Below are 17,786 nucleotides of genomic sequence, written 5' to 3' on the forward strand. Positions count from 1 at the left end.
CAAGACCCTGTCACATTGTTCCATGCAAGCCGCATCAAAGTATTGAGCATAATCAAAACTTGTTTGTGTGCAAATCAGACTTGCGTGCCCTTCTGCGGGCAACTGCGTGTGAGATGCGTGCGATATGCTGTCTGTGCGAGCGACTTGCGGGTGACCTGCTGGGAGCAAAAACAGTTATCACAAGTCAAATGCAAGGCTTGCACGGAACAATGTGACAGAGCCTTTGACCTACATTTGTTTATCATGTATATTAAAGAGAAATGCCAGTAGTTGCAGTAAACACTGATTTCATGAGAAAGTCTGTAAAAGCGAGGATCTAGATCTGGTACAGTTACATAAACTGAACTTTGTGAAATCTACGCTGAAAATGTTCACACTGAAGATCACCATCACAGATAGGCACACGTGGGACAGTATCAATATTGCTGGAATAAAGACCCGACGGAAGTGACCGAATCCGCGCTTATTTTGCTTATTTCTAAATATTTACACAATTTTTTGAAGAATCCCTTGGCACATATTTTTTATTCATACAAACAGACATTTGGTTGGTCATTATATTAGATTCTGTCAAAAGATATTTTGAGATCATTACCAAAACTGGAATTTATCTTTAATGATAAACTTTCATAACACTCATCACTGATAACAAATGCAAGGAAATTAAAAAAAAGATCAGATTGCAGGATTTTTCTAGCTTAAAATAGAACATTGTTATTTCGTCAGTGATTTTTTCAAACTGGCACAAACCTAATTTTCAGTCAAATTTGCGAAATTAAGCCTTTTCAGTTTTGCATATTCGGAAAGCCTGTCATAAACTCTGTTGAATGGTCAATTTTCACATTAAAATTCATATTATATTCATAAAGCGCATTTAAATTTCACACGAATCATCACATATTTTACGAAGAGGCACAAACTATTCAATCTGTACTGTAGCAGTCTCTGGAATGACACACAGAGGTCTATAAAACAACCTAAATGTTGAGCGTATGCATTTAATGATTTTACGAACAATGCACACGATATACATGATTTTACAAAGTGACTCAAACCCCCTGCTTTTGTAAAAATAAGCAGTCTCTGAAATGCATACCCATGCTTCATTTCAAATGTTAGAAGAATTCAAATTGAGAACAAAATTTTGCATATCATAAAAAGGCTAGAATGCATGCTTTAAATTGGTATAAATACTTGCTCTGGTTTCTTTCAAAACAGAAACTGTGAACACAATTATCTCAAAATCAGGATTTGGAGACTACCTAATGTTTGTGCCAGTTCATACAATCACTGACAATTTGAAAGAGTTAGCAATCTGTGTGAGACTGGGTCTAAAAATTCTTCTTTTTTTTGGGGGGGGGGTTACTGGAATTGGATGTTCCTTGTAAAAAAAGCCTATGGGATTTACATAATTCAGATAATAATAAACTTTATTATGATATACTCACAAAACGCCTGGTCACGCGGGTGAAAGGAGGTCCTTTGAAGACATATAGAGATTTACCATCTGTTCCAGCGATAGCACGATATGGACGTTTCTGTCTGATATCACATGAGTTTGTGCGTTCAACTGTATCAATCTTCCCACAAGATGCTCCAGTGTCAACCATTATGGCAGCTCCGCATCTGAGAACATGCATAAGGATTCATTACCATTTGGACATTTGGGGAAAGGGGAACAATTCATGAATAAAAATGGTCAGTGATGGTCTCAGATCATTGTTATAAGCTATTAGAATTCTTTCATCTGATTAATTCAGATCAAATTGTCAGTGAAAATCACTGACTGTTATTTCCATGATATGATCCCCAGGTATTAAAAAATCAGATCCCACCTGCAAAATATATTTTACCAATAATTATATAATTTTGGAGGTATAGACAATGATTGGATTGGTCTATAACATTTACTTCTTTTTTTTATGAAAACTGCTAGGCATTTGAAATTCTGGTAATATGCATCTGTATTTGTAACTTTGAATTATATACATACATTTTAGCTACATCAGTTCTTCATGTAAACATGATGACAGTGCTTCCAACATAACAATTAATAATTCTACTCTATAATACATTCTAATCTATAGTGAAAAGTTTTTAGCTTGTTTTTGAAGGATTGTACTGAAGGACATGAACAAATGTCTCTGATCAGACGATCCCAAATCTAAGCAATTTTATACAACTCCCAAGAATGTAATCTGATTGGTCCAAATCAGATCACATGATATTCAGCAAATCGCACTATTGCATCCAAAACGCACTATCCTGCACTCTGACGTCAGAGTCAGGATAGATCAAGGTCTGAAATTATCTAGAATTATCTAGAATTTAGATAATATATAGCATTTGGGGCAACTCAGTAACATGGGGGTTGTATAAAACAAACAATGCACTCATTCTTGTGCATAGAGGGTGGAAATAATGAACTCTGTGCTCGACTCGCCAAATGGATATACCGCAATCGGTCCTGTGGACCTCGGTGCGGTATATCCAGTGGCTCTTCTCGCACATCGTTCAATATTTTGCCCTGCATGCACGCGCTTACGTGCATTATTTGTATACTATTTGGACCGGTAACCGGAGAAGTTCTTTCAACAAAGGATATAGACAATCATAATTCATGGCTACTGAAATAATACAAGCTTCCCGATTCCAGATTCATAGTAGTCTGTCAATATATAAAACATCAATATCAACAACAAGAATAATATAAATTTACATTTTGTTCAAAAATTAAGAAAAAGAAAGACACAAGTTTATTTCAAATATCGGTGCATGCACAATGTAATGCTCAATCATCCAAACCTTACTTTAGTTTGTAGCCTTTTAGATTTCTTAGCAAGTATAGTTTTATGTATGCCCCTAAATATGGCCTTACGTTTCGGCACCTTCTCCGACAACAACAACTCGTTTGCTATCCTCAGTCCAGGCGATGTCTTTGATGGCCCCGCTCAAAACGCGGTACTCCCTCACCTTAGCCTCGGGGTTGTTAGGGTCCCATATTTTCAAGTTACCTTTATCATCTACATAAAATTCAAGAAACAAAAATAGAATTCCAGTATCATTGTCAATCAGTAGTTTCAATCTGCACATATAATGGCAGTCCTTCAAGAGATAAGACATGCCTTTAAAAGATCAGGTAAAATATCAGAAAATGTAACTGTAGAAAAAATATATTATACATGTACATGTATATTTCTTGAGATTTCTTGACAATGAGCTCAGATAGGTACAGACAATGAGTTCAGATAGGTTGCTGGACAATACAGAATTAGAAATATGGGGGGGGGGGGCACAATATTAATACATAAAATGGCTAAAGTGTCACAGAGATACACATAGTTTATTTCCTGGGTAGCAGTCACAGGATATCCATTCATGCAACATGTATATAGAGCTCTGTTAAAAGCTGCCAGCATGGAAGCTACCAACTTAAAAGAAAGCCACATATATTGATACACGAGTGAGGTATCATTTAAATAGCAAAAAATCTCCGCCAACATTTGAAAATTATATCATCATTGTTTTAGTACTCTTGTGATGAACATTTCTTTTCCTTTGGTACAAAGTACATGTAAATTTTTCAAGTATTTTTTTTTATAAAAAAGGCTAAAAAAAAGTTTTAGTATACAGAGCTATATGTCTTTAATGGTACTATTTATAAACATAGTTTGTCCTAGTCAGAGACGTACAATGGTCAGTTTCTTGTAACAGTGATTTTGAAGCTCTCTATTGGGAATATGTTTCTGTACATGTAATCTGAAATACCGTATCTTATTTTATTAAAGGCTGGTTTTAGTTTATTAAGATGATTCATCTCATCTTGACAAGGACATATTGATACAAAATGCTCAAAACTGTATCCTAAATTTCTTTAAATTAACTGAAGGAAAAAATGTGCCAGTTTGTGCTTCAATGTAATTAATATTATAAATATTCATACAAGCTTAAAGTAGTTCTCTTTTCAATGATTTTACATGATTTCATATGAATTTCACTTGGCTGTGATATTTGTTACACTGTATAGCAAATATCACTGCCAAATGAAATACATATTGAAATCAACCCTGTGTTCTTTAAAGGACAAGTCCACCCCAACAAAAACTTGATTTGCAAAAAAAGAGAAAAATTCAACAAGCATAACACTGAAAATTTCATCAAAATCGGATGTAAAATAAGAAAGTTATAGCATTTTAAAGTTTTGCTTATTTTCAACAAAATAGTTATATGAACGAGCCAGTTACATCCAAATGAGACAGTTGATGACATCACTCACTCACTATTTCTTTTGTATTTTATCATATAAAATATGAAATATTTTTATTTTCTCGTCATTGTCATGTGAAATGAAGTTTCATTCCTCCCTGAACATGTGGAATTCCATTATTTTAACATTTTGTGCTTCAGGCAATGAGGTCCTAATCATCAAATTCGTAAAAATTGAAATATTGTATAATTCAAACAATAAAAAACAAAAGAAATAGTGAGTGAGTGACGTCATCGACTCTCTCATTTGGATGTAACTGGCTCGTTCATATAACTATTTTGTTGAAAATAAGCGAAACTTTGAAATGTCATAACTTTCTTATTTTACATCCGATTTTGATGAAATTTTCAGCATTGTGCTTGTCTGATTTTTCTCTTTTGATTTAAATCAACATTTTTCTGAGGTGGACTTGACCTTTAAAGGATAACAAGTGTAATAGCTTGTATGAATACCAACAAAATCAAACAATAAGATCAGTGAAAGTTTGAGAACAATGGGACAAACAATAACAAAGTTGTGAGCATCTGAATGTCAAAATCACTGATATAGAGACCCCCCCCCCCATGGTAATACGAACAAGTGTTGTGATGTCCAAACTTCGTCAAAACTCTCCCCTTTGTACACTGAAAACATAACCTGGCAAACATTTGATGACTCATTCTAATAATAGTACAAACTCTTTATCCATTTCCTAATGTAAATAAATAAACAATCCTACAATTGATAGACTTGATAAAGTGACAAACATGTTGATTACACTGCCAATAATAGGTGAATATCTACATTATTAGTGATCTAATAACATTCATAACTCTCTTCTGTTCATTTTTTCTCAAACTTTCAAAGATTTGTTTCTTTGACTTTTCTATTTTCACACATGGTAACTTGTTCCCAGTGTTTTATTCTCCTTTAATACACTTGCAGATTCACTAACCTCCAGATGCAACATAATATCCACTTGGAGCGTACTTGGCGCATGTGGTTGGGCTACTGTGGTAATTGTAGATATTCACTATTGATGGATCCTAGAGTAAATAAAAGATAGTTTTAAACATGGGTTTAAGGATGAAGCCAACAGCAAATTTATGCATATTATGTTTCGTTGCACTGTGCATTTTTAATGCATGATTTTACTCCTACATGTAGCATACAAAATTTGAGATGCCATCTGAAATATGTGTTATTCAAAGGAAAAAACTATGACAAAGAATTTAATGTGCTTTATTTAATACTCGAGTGAGCAGACTGGATAAGCCTGTGATGTCATAATAGAAAGTTGATGTGACCTCTTTCCGTCTTTGCAATCCACTGCATATTCATACTGCCGACCCGTTTCATAAAACATATAATACGCAGCTCCAAATCTGGTGGCATTGCATGAATCTTGGGTATCCCAATGTGCTGCATCATTGTTTATGTTTACACCACTCACACCAATATATTGTATATTTCACAGTGAAAAGAAGTTTCCCGTATACACCATGGCATCTGAAATGCAGGGTGAAATGTATCTTTATGCATGAAGTGGGTGCATGCAATTTAAAGCCTTTCGTTAGTTTTGGTAAATCTCCAAATGTGCATGCCACTATTCCAACTCATTTCTGGATTATATGAATGCGCGTTAACACCAAAATAAACATGTGAAAGATGAAATTAGCAATTTTACATCAAACTAGAATATTAATTTGCATACTTTTTTCTTGTTTATACATGGTTTGGTCTGAAATTTTCAGGGCATATTGTCTGTATTACTATTACTAAATCTGTAAAATGCTCCAATTGCTGTTTTTCAATAAAAATAAAAACACTACTACGAGGCACTACTGTTGATGCGAAATTTAAAATCTAGTGACTGAAAATATGGTAAACGTGATTTCCAATGGCTGAAAAATATCTAATGATCATTATATATTTGTTATATATAAAACAGAAAATTCAAAGAAACAGATCAGTGAAAGTTTCAAAGCGATTAGATTAATAGTAAGAAATTTATGAACGTTTCATCATTAAAATCACTCATGCCATGGAGATCCTCCTGTAGGCAATGCAATCAATTATTTGTGATATCATGTACAACTCTCCTGTTTGTTCAACAAAAATATACCCCAAAACATCTATTTTTGTTTTTTTTTGTACGAACTCTTTGTCCATAATATATTTAATGAAACCTCTATTGAATGTTCTCTGCTGAAAAAAATGGCCTGTTGCATAAAAGTTTACCATTATTGTAACTTTGCCCTCCAATGGTAACTTGCTTGCAATCCTTGATTCTGATTGGCTGTTGATCATTGTACCATGGTAGTTACCACTGGATGGCAATGTTATCATAATAGTAACATTTATGCAACGATTCTTAGATCTACATGGATCATAGATTTGATAAGAGATGTTTTAAGTCAAAAATGAATAATGGGGAGTTGTATATGTTGGTGAAATTGTCAATTAGAGGATGCCCACAGCCTTCAAATGCACATAACTTCCAATTTGTCCCATTGTTCTCAAACTTTCAATGATCTTATATCCTTTTCATAAACCCATCCTCCAATTAGCTGCCTAAGAGTAATGCGGATAATTCAATAAAAATTGCGTTCACAAACTCCGAAAATAATCCGCACTATTTTTACGATCGCCTGTCCTGAAAAAGGCGGATAATCGTCATGACAACTGGACACGCCCCCTCCGATGCGGTGGTGTTGGAAAAGGGTGACCTTGTGATCGCACCATGGCAATTATCCGCATTATTTGGAAATGTGTTCATAAAGTCAAAATCTGGTCAAGATGCTGCTGCTATTATGCGGATAATAGCAGCATCCAAATAATGCGGATAACTCTGGTCCTTCTCTGATTTTACGACCAAATTATGCTGCTATTAGCCGCATAATTGGGTTTATGAAAGGGGTATTATTCTTTGATTTTCTTATTTCATATACAGCTAACTTGTTCCAAGGATTTAATCCTACTAAAGGACAATGTGTCATATTCCAATCAAGGCCTGTCAACAATAACCTTGTTAAGATCAATCATCTTACCTCAATATTTCTGACCAGAACATTGTTTTGATTCACATAGACAAAGTTCTTGCCGCTTGGCTCACCCTCAAGAAATCCCTGATATCCTCGGACAGTCTGAGGGCAACTGCCCCAGACACGTGCTGAAATCAAAACAAAGAATTAAAAATTAAAAAAGTCCACATTTTATGGGAATGAAACTCCCAAGATCATTTAATACAAACAATAAAACAAATACATAGTACATTGATAGTATAGTAAAAAAAAAAAAAAAATCCAGACATTTTTGTTAATATATATTTCAAACATTAATCAAAATATCAAATATTCACATTTTGTAAAAATTCAAGAGTTTTTAATACAGAAGCTAAACTAAACCATCTGTATGTTTGAGCAATCAAATAATGAAAAGGTGTTTAAAATCAGGTTTTGTGACTTGTGAGTATTAACATCATTAGATCTATTAAGGTTACAAAAAAGTAGTTATTTGTACATGTAGAATTGTAATATCATTTTCATGCCCTGTACAAGTTACTCTGCAGGCAGCATATAAAAACAAAATTGCAATTATTCACCAACTTTCTTTGACTTTGCATGCATGCCCAATGACAAAAGACCCTAGAATTGACATTTATTGCAAATCTACCATGAAAAGTTTACCTTAACTTCTGATTTTGAGAATTAGACAAGCAGAAGTAAACCGTTGATCCACAAGAATTTTAAAGGGGGAAAAACAGGACAAAGGTATTTTTTTAAGGTGAAAAGGAAGACGACTGGATCAAGAATATGTGAATATCATACGAATTGATAATTTTCATAATTTGGCAAATAAAACAATTGAATTCGTGATTTTACATAATTTATTTTGACTAAAATTTGTCAAAGTAGGTTGTGAGGAATGCCTGAACATAAAGGAATCTTATCCCAATCCTGCTTCTTCGTCATGAGCTGAGGATGTGGTTTAAAAACAGGCCCTGGCCTTGACTTTTTACCTCAAGCAAGACCAAAAGACTAAAAAAGTTATGTGTTGTTTAATATTAGTTTGTTTCGCTGGACTACGCATTTTACTTCACTATACACCTCTGACAGACATAAAATGTCAGAGACATAGGCGAAACATAAAAAAAAAACCCACAGATTTCAGCTGTCTTTAATGATTTTTTTTATTGAAGCAAGCCAAGATGAAAGTCCAGTGCAATAGACCAATGATGGCCATTGTGCTCGTAATGGAGGAGCAAACAACCACTGCTTAACTTCAGCATCTATGGAGAAAGGGTGTGCTTTTGCACCCTCCTTGATAATTTTGCTTTTTGATGGGGTAAAACTAAAAGGGAAGAAATAATAAAGATAAATTTATATCAAATACACTTGTTGTCCACTTGTTGTCCAATATACCTGTTATTATCACTGGTGATTTTAACATTCATGTCGATGTTGATAATCAAGAGTCTAGGTTATTCATGGATCTACTTGAGTCATTTTCTTGTATTCAGCATGTTGATTGTAGTACTCATATACATGGTCACACTCTAGATTTGGTTATATCTCGTAAGTCAGACAACATAATTGTCGGGCGACCGTGGCCTGGCTCTTTAATATCTGATCATTTCCCTGTTTTTTGTCACCTGAACTCATTGAAGTCACAGTTGCCTCCTAAGAAAACATCCTTCCGTAAAATTGGTTGTATAGATTTGGACTCTTTGAAGGGTGATGTTGCTAATAGTTCACTTTGTGCTAGTACTCCTGATGATCTTAAAGAATTGGTCACTCTATATAATGATACACTTAATTCAATTTTGAACAAACACGCACCTTTGATTACTAAGACCATTTCATCTCACCCACAGGTACCATGGTTTACAAATGATGTAAGAACACAAAAAAGAAAAAGGAGAAAGGCTGAAAAGAGATGGTTGAGAACAAAATCCTCTCTTGATTACGAGAATTTCAAAATCGCTCGTAATAAGACCTTATTTGTTATGAATAGTGCTCGACGTACATATTACTCTGAAATGATATTGGAAAACAGTTCTAATCAAAGAAGTCTCTTTAATGTTACTAAATCTTTGCTGAATATGACCAAGCTTCATCCAGTGATACCTCCTCATATTGATAAGAGAACATTTGTTAATGATTTAGGGAATTTCTTCTGCGATAAGATCGTAAAAATTCATTCTCAAATAGAGTTAACTGTAAATAATGGAACTTTTACTCCTGATGACATATCTTTGGATAGTACAAATTTTGAGATTTCACACTCTCAGTCTCAAATCTTCTCTCATTTTGAAATATTATCTGAAAGGGATGTGGAGAAACTGGTCACAAATCTTAGCAAGAAATCATGTTCTTTGGATCCAATCCCAACTAATCTTCTATTGCATTGTAATGAATCGCTACTCCCAGTCTTTACGAAAATTATTAACTTGTCACTCTTAAATGGCCTTTTCCCTTCCGAATGGAAGGTTGCATTGGTGAAGCCACTTCTTAAGAAGCATGGTATGGAGCCTAGTTTTGATAATCTTAGACCAGTTAGTAATTTACAGTATATATCAAAACTTGTTGAAGGAGCTGCTACTCAGCAAATTCTAAAACATATTTCTCATAATGCATTGTTTCCATGTATGCAGTCAGCATACAGACAGTTTCATAGTACCGAAACAGCCTTAGTCAAAATAAAAAATGATCTTCTATTGGCAATGGACAATCAAAAGGTAACACTTTTGGTATTGTTGGATCTGAGTGCCGCTTTCGATACTATTGATCATAGGATATTGTTGAACATACTACATACATCTTTTGGTTTGAGCGACTGTGTCCTCACATGGATTGAATCTTACCTTTCTAACAGACAACAAAAAATAATAGTAGACGATGTTATATCTCAGAATTTTGATGTTCCATATGGAGTGCCTCAAGGGTCACGCCTCGGCCCCCTTCTTTTTACTCTTTATACAAGTAACTTGATTACTATCATTCAAAGGCGCTTCCCTAATGTCTCTTGTCATTGCTATGCTGACGATACACAGTTATACATTTCTTTCAGCCCTGATAAGGAAAACCATAATGACAATATTTCAAACTTGGAATCATGTATAAGTTATATTCGTTTTTGGATGTCCCAACATAAGCTAATGCTTAATGATGGAAAAACAGAGTTTCTCATAGTCGGGACAGGCAGGCAAGTAGCAAAACTGAGTGTTAGCAACATAACAGTTGGAGACTCAGAAGTTAAACCATCAAACTTAGTGAAAAATCTGGGTGTATGGCTTGATTCTCGCTTAAACATGGAGAAACACATATCCAACATTAGTAGATCATCTTTTTATATGTTATACAACTTACGCCATATTCGTAGATACTTGGACCAGAAAAGCGCAGAAACCCTTATCCATGCATTTATTAGCAGTAGGCTTGATTATTGTAATGGATTATTGTTTGGTTTACCAGACTCGCAAATCAACAAGCTGCAGCATGTTCAGAATGCATGTGCAAGACTTGTATCCGGTTCCTCAAAGTTTTCCCATATTACACCTGTTCTGATTCAATTACATTGGTTGCCAATAAGGCAGAGAATTGCATTTAAGATACTTTTGCTTGTTTACAAAGCACTGAATGGTCAAGCTCCGAATTACTTGTCTGAATTAATATCATTTAGGTCACATTCATATGCACATAACTTACGAAGTACACAGGATAAGCTGCTTCTAAAGCTACCTCACTTTAGAACAAAAGTAACTCTTGGGGATCGTGCTTTCAGTTGTGCTGCTCCAAAGCTTTGGAACAAATTACCCCTGGAAATACGAAAAGCACCAACTGTTACCATCTTCAAACATTTATTGAAGACCCATCTTTTTTCAGAAGTTTTTGGTTAATTCTATTATATGCATAATTGTTTAATTTGTTTGAGCAGTAGCATTGTTGGGAGCTCTGTTACACTACAGCGCAGTAGAGTATATTTATATAGTGACTGCGCTATATAAATGGTCTAATTATTATTATTATTATTAATTATTCAGCTTACTAGTACTACTTCCAAAATATGCCGGAAAATTGCAAATTTTGATGACAAACGGATAAGGATCAGCCAGGTTCTTCTTTGATCGCTCGATTGCCATCAGCGCAGCTACAGTACAGCTGGACATAAGCACTAGCTGACTGCAACCATCCCGCCTGTGGTAAATCTACAGGTAGGACTATGGTATGCCAATGCTGGATAGAGCAAACACTTTAAAAAATCATTAAAATATCACTTTTGTGTCCAAAATTACTAATCTTCTTACAGTTGCAATTTATTTTTCATTAGTAACTGGGGAATAATTTTTGTATTTCACCAGAGTGCTCAAAAACTTAAATTTCGGCATATTTTTGTGTACGCCCTCTATTGGTGGTAAGTAATATGGCAAGAAAATTTTCATTTTTCAATCTCTACTTTTAATTAAGAAAAAAAAGAATCATATTTACTTAAGAGTCAAGTTGTATGATGAATAGGTGTAATGGAAACTTTCAAGGTAAAAAAATCAAGCATTTGTCCCAAAGAAAAAGAGAAAATAAGCCAAACATTGCCACCCTTATTTTGCCACACATGGAGATACAACAGAGAACAAGGTTATATATCATAAGCCCTAAATCATGTAAATGGGATACAACTTAATTTCGGACATAAGTTATACAATTACGAAATTGATTTCATTTTAAGTTTAACAAGAATTCATTTAAAAACCCGAGAAAAATTAAAGACAGGGAAAAATTGCCTCAATGTTTTATACATACTTAGATACAGATGTTGTTTGAAAGTTTGCATGGTGGCATGTCTTGAAGACGGACATTCAACCTGTCCGAAACGTTGAGTCTCTCTACTACTCATCATCTCTACTCGCCGACTCAAGCCAGCATCTCATCAGCTCTACTACTCAAGCTGTTCTCACTCAACATTCCTTCTGGTTTACAGTCCTTTTCAAGACTATTTTCAAGAAAGAATACTCTACTCTCAAATCTCCACTTTCTCGCCTATCCACTTCTTCTCTTCTTCTATCCACTGTTTCTATAACACTCCACATGGTGTACCGTAAACCACATCAGCAATACTTAGATAGATACTTATTGCACAGAAAAGGGCAATTCAAATTGTTTTTCATGCTACTTATCATGCTCATACTAATGTTTTGTTTCACAGTAATAAACTGTTGAAGATGATATCTATCTTTTGCAGTTAGGCTCAAATCATGTATGAATTTGAAAATGGTACTCTTCCAAATGCATTGGCTCAACTATTCATTAAAAACTGTCAAATTCATAATCAAAACACAAGACAAGCAGCTGCTCTTCATATACCACGGGTAAGAACTACTTTTGCTCTGAATACATTATCCGTTACTGGTCCCAAATTTTGGAACACACTTCCCATTGAAGTAACTCATTCTGTCAGTGTGTCTGTCTTTAAACATAAGTTGAAATTACATTTGCTGAAAGGTTACGCTGAAACTCTTCAAAATATTTAGTGTAAAAAAATTACTCATTATAATCCTTTGTTTTTGTTGTACACCTCTTTTTCCTCTCCTCGAGCTCTTTTAGAATTTATCTTATAAACTGCTTTATACACCTCCCCTATTGGCCTTACTCTCTTTGTCTTACTTGTATAAACCTTTTTTCCTCGTTTCATAATCCCTCTCTTATCGTTCCCTGTCTTTTCATTCTGTATATAAATTCATATATATCCTCACTCTTTCCTTCTTTTGCTATATCTCTCTGTATTTCCTTATTTCCCTTTCTTTCCATTATGTAGATTTAGATGTGTAGTCTTACTTAAGTATGTAAAGATACACATACACTTCTTGTATCCTAATTGGGGACCTTGTCTTGACAAGCCTAGCTTTTTTAGGTCTCCTCTTTCTTTCAAAAATGTGAAATTTTTTGTAACTTTTTTCTCCGCAATCCTACTGGGTATGATTTATGTAAACAACCTCAAAGTATGTTTATACACTGACAATCCATTTTTTTATCTTGCTATTTATTTTATTATCATTTGTTTTGTAACTACCATGTATGAATGTTTTTGTGAAACTAAGAGTAAGAAATAAATGAACTATCATGACTATGTCATATGAATTACATTGCCATAATGTTCTCTTTGTTCTTCGGCAATAGCTACGCTACGAGATGCATATAGTTAAAACGACAAAGTTAACTTAGACAAAAGAGACTAAAGCTACAGTACAGAGCTGTCCGAGTATGGATAGTGAGCGGGCCTAAGAATGTGTCGGAGCCCTCCTCGTCCACCGGGCGCCGCCGCAGTCTCTGCTAGCCGTGGCGCCACCAGTCTCAAACTTTCTGCGCGCGAGGTAGAGCGGCTGGTCAGTTTTCTTCGGTTGACAAATGTCATTTCACTTGTAGGCAAATTCCACACCTCTTCAAAGTAAAACAAAACTCAATGATTAGGAGACCTCATACCTCTCTCAAACTTTCCAGGCATTTCCTTTATTGGAGTTTACTGGTCCAAATCCAGCCACTTTTACGCTTCACACTTCCCGTTAAGAGTTCCGTCACTCGTATGTGAGTACGTGGGACCGTATACCGGATTGACTACGTACCGCACCGGTATATCACACGAATAGGTTACGGGTGCTGCGACAATAGACACGCCCCATCTGTGTGGCAATCAAATTGTAATGTATTGTGTGACTTGGGAAAATGCTGGTCCATATTTGGAGAAGTAAATTATTTGCCATATAAGGAATTTCAGTGGAACCTTGCCTGGTGCCCGGTTCCATCAGGTATTCCAGAGTCTAGATTTTTAGTATTAAGGTAATTAATCCAATTATGGAAAGGTGTGCCCTTTTAGGGTTTTAGTCTGACCGGATCCCATCAATTCTTCCCCATTTCCAACTATCAATTTTCCCACTAAAATGGTAAAAAGCACCCTATACCTCAGTCACCTTAATCAGAGCAAATGTGACTGAGGTATCATCTTAAAAAGTCCCCAATTTAAAGTATTACCCTCCCTGTTCCGGGCCATGGACAGGTTGGTGTGTTCACTGGCGGGTCCGGGGGGGGGGGGGGCAAAGCCGTACGTGCCCCCCTTTTGAAAGGCACAATTTGTAATGTAAAAATGCCGTTGAACTTGAGGAGTGTGTCCCCCTCTTTTTAAAGTGAAGACCCCCTTCTTTTTTTGCTTGTCAAGTTTTTCCTCGCTCACTCGCATGATTCCCAAACAATAATGACTTGTGTTGAAATTGTATATTACCATATTATTTATACGATAGAACAGCTAAGGTGTAGGACGATTTTTTTTCCTCTCGATGATGCTGCTGTTTAAAATTCATTATTATTTTTTTTAGGAAGGGGCACAGATATAGCATCGATCATCATGAAGTGATTCAAGGGGGTCCATCGATCCCTTGTTTTTTATCATATCTTTAAGGGCAATAAGGTTTCCAATTAAGCAGGCTTAGCTTATTGTGGCAACCTCTGCAACCTTCTAAATATCGATATGTAATATAAAAAAATGCAATTTTGTTGAATGTTTTGCTTGTCACTTATATTATTATTGTATTTTCTTTGTTAATGTGTTTATGAAAAAGTGTTAATTGCAAAAACCAATAAATGAAATTCAATGAATTAAGAAGGATAGTGGTAAACTTTCTGCATATACATTGGTCTTCTGGGGAAGGGGCTTGTGTATCGACGCCCCCCCCCCCTCTCCCAAGATAAATAAATTTGCATACAATGATGAAGTCAAGAACCAAAAAGGCGATCAAGAGACTCTTTCACAAACAATTTTGAGAAGTTGATGAAGCAGCATGTCCCTATTGTAATTCCTCTGCCAATTTTACCTCTGCTATTTTTACCTGGCGCCGCAGATGCATCGATCCTGGGGGTGGGGGGGAGGGCGGCAAGGGGGTGATTGCCCCACCAATGAAAAATATTGTGCTTGCAAGCATTATCGTTCCCCTCCCCCAATAATTCCGTAATTACAAAAATGAAATAAAATCGAAATGTTACTAAGAAATCAGCAAATTAATAATAATAATAATAATAATAGGTCCATTTATATAGCGCAGCTACTATGTGCATATACTCTACTGCGCTTTGATAATTGGTATCATATTATTACCCCGGCTGTAGCTGAGCCGCCATATTAATAGGCGCTAAAGCGTTCAAGGAAAAATCCTACCGGGTACCCATTCACCTCACCTGGGTCGAGTGCAGCACAATGTGGATAAATTTCTTGCTGAAGGAAATTACGCCATGGCTGGGATTCGAACCCACGACCCTCTGTTTCAAAGTCCGAAGACTAATCCACTGGGCCACAATGCTCCACAAATTAACCAAACAATGAAACATTCTCATCATATAGGCATCAATGAATAAACAAGAAAAATGGCAAACCCCCTTTCCATAGGCGGATCCAGGTATGTAGGGCCTATATTTCTAAATCAATTCTAACAAAACCCTTTAAAAAAACCCTTTCCACGACAGTAGATCAAAAATTTCGGCTCGAGATTTGCGCTCGGTTCGATCTGTGGTGTAACAGGCGGGGGCAAGGGGGCACCCCCCCAGGCGGATTTCACCGAAAAATAAAAAAAAACGGGAAAAAATGGGGGAGAAAGAGAGAAAGGGAACGAAAGAAAGGAAGGAAGGAAGAAAGAAAGAAAGAAAGAAAGAAAGAAAGAAAGAAAAAAAAAAGAAAGGAAAGAAAGAAAGAAAGCGAGGAAAGGAGGAAGACATAAAGAAAGAACATAAATAGGAAAAATGGAAGGAAAGCGGGAAAAGGAAAGAAAGAAGAACATGACATGCGAGAAAGTCCAAATATATTGCGAAATACGAATACATTCGCATGATTAGTAAGAGAGGGATATACACTCAATGTCACGGGCAAGAATGGCAGGAAAATGGGGGAAAGAGGCAACAAGAAACGGGAAATGAATTAAGGAAAAGCCAAATGCTAAATTGGAAAATAAGAATAGGGAAAAGAAAAAAAAAGAGAAGAACTTAATAACACGACCGGTCTGCCGAGGATTGAAAAATATAAAGAATGGGAAGAAAGGTGGATGACGTCATGAAGCTTGCTAAATTTTATGCAATAATGGTCGCAATGATCACAAAAAAATCATTAGCCAAAGATTAGCCAAGGGCTATATATCCATAATATATAAGTAGAGCTTTATACGCTGGCGAGATTGACTGTAAAGTGTCTATATGTTTACTTTGGCTAAATTTCCAAAGCTACTATAAAATAATTAGAATTTAAAAATTTTAAAATCATTTTAAAAGGCAAAAATTTTGTGGCTCGCTTCGCTCACTGGCGATTGTTACAAATTTTCCACGTAGTTGTGCTGCCTCAAAATATTTTGGTTTATTATATAGGCCTATCCGCAACTGCATTTGAAGTTAATATGTGTTGTTGTATGTGCCCGCGATTTAACAAAAAAGGGGGGCATATTCCCAAAGTGAGTTGCCCCCCCCCCCCCTCCGCCCCGAAATTTTGAAGAAAAAAAATGTATAGTGAATGTTGTCATAAGCATCCTAGTAAAGCTGCAGTGCTCCAAAACAGCTTTTTCGTTCTTTAAATTTTGAAAATTTTCTCATCCATTCACTGTTAGCTCCAAACAATTGTTGTCACTAACAAAAATCTTTCAGGTCATTTTATACAATTCAAAATTACGCTCGCGCTACGCGCTCGCAGATAACTTGACTGAGATAATTAAATCATCTGTTCACATGGGGCTTAAAAATCCAATGTTCAATATGTTTCTCGCGATAGAGTTTTTATTATTCGTTTTAGCGAGGTACACATCCTAGCGGCGTATTCATAATTTTCAGGATATAAAAAAAATCAGCTCGCGCTTCGCACTCGCGTTATTTATTTGGTGAGATATCATCTTCATCACCCAATGCAAACAGCTATTCCTTAACAAGTCATTTTTTTATTCATGTTTTTATTGATAAATTATCAACATACAAATCTTTTACATCAAATTCCACTATAAAAGTTACATTAAACTGAAATCAAAGATAAATCAAAATATATACGAAAGATTGGAGTGATCAGGAAAATAAAGAAAAAAAAGAAAAAAATGCAACAAGGAGAAAGCGGAGTACATGTATATTATTTTATTAATAAAATATCATAATTTTACCCCTAGAATGGAAACCAATCTGCAACAAATTTTGGAAAAGTTATTAAAAAAAATAATAGAAAGAAAGACCATGATGCAAAGCATTAAAACAAAAACCTACTTAGGCTGGCAAGGGCACACTCTAAAAAATGAAGTGCTAATTCAGCTCTTAAAGAGCGTGTATAGTGACTGCACTTCGGAGTGCTTATTTGTCGAGTTCAAATTTGAACGAGAAAAATCAGCACTCCGAAGTGCAGTCACTATACACGCTCTTTAAGAGCTGAATCAGCACTTCATTTTTTAGAGTGCAGAAGTGAGGGAGGGAGGAGACGACCAGCCGCCCTCTAACTCTCTCACACGGCCTCGGCTCGCCTCTCATAGAATCATAGACATACC

The 17,786-nt window shown here is 35.5% G+C and overlaps 1 protein-coding gene across 1 annotated transcript in view; it reads right to left on the bottom strand.

Moving 5' to 3' along the window:
* The window catches only part of LOC121424659 (WD repeat-containing protein 1-B-like), a 33,636-nt gene extending 19,706 nt beyond the window's left edge, over nucleotides 1-13,930 (bottom strand). Inside the window, exons 1-5 of the mRNA XM_041620394.1 lie at nucleotides 13,723-13,930; nucleotides 7,297-7,418; nucleotides 5,202-5,292; nucleotides 2,879-3,023; nucleotides 1,449-1,626 (exon numbers count right to left, since the gene is read on the bottom strand). Of these exons, the coding sequence (XP_041476328.1) occupies nucleotides 1,449-1,626; nucleotides 2,879-3,023; nucleotides 5,202-5,292; nucleotides 7,297-7,418; nucleotides 13,723-13,744 (558 nt within the window). The 5' untranslated portion in view covers nucleotides 13,745-13,930. The remainder of the gene's footprint in view (nucleotides 1-1,448; nucleotides 1,627-2,878; nucleotides 3,024-5,201; nucleotides 5,293-7,296; nucleotides 7,419-13,722) is intronic.
* Nucleotides 13,931-17,786: the final 3,856 nt, after the last annotated feature.

The sequence above is a fragment of the Lytechinus variegatus genome, chromosome 12 (assembly GCF_018143015.1).
Source record: "Lytechinus variegatus isolate NC3 chromosome 12, Lvar_3.0, whole genome shotgun sequence".
Taxonomy (NCBI): Eukaryota; Metazoa; Echinodermata; class Echinoidea; order Temnopleuroida; family Toxopneustidae; genus Lytechinus; species Lytechinus variegatus.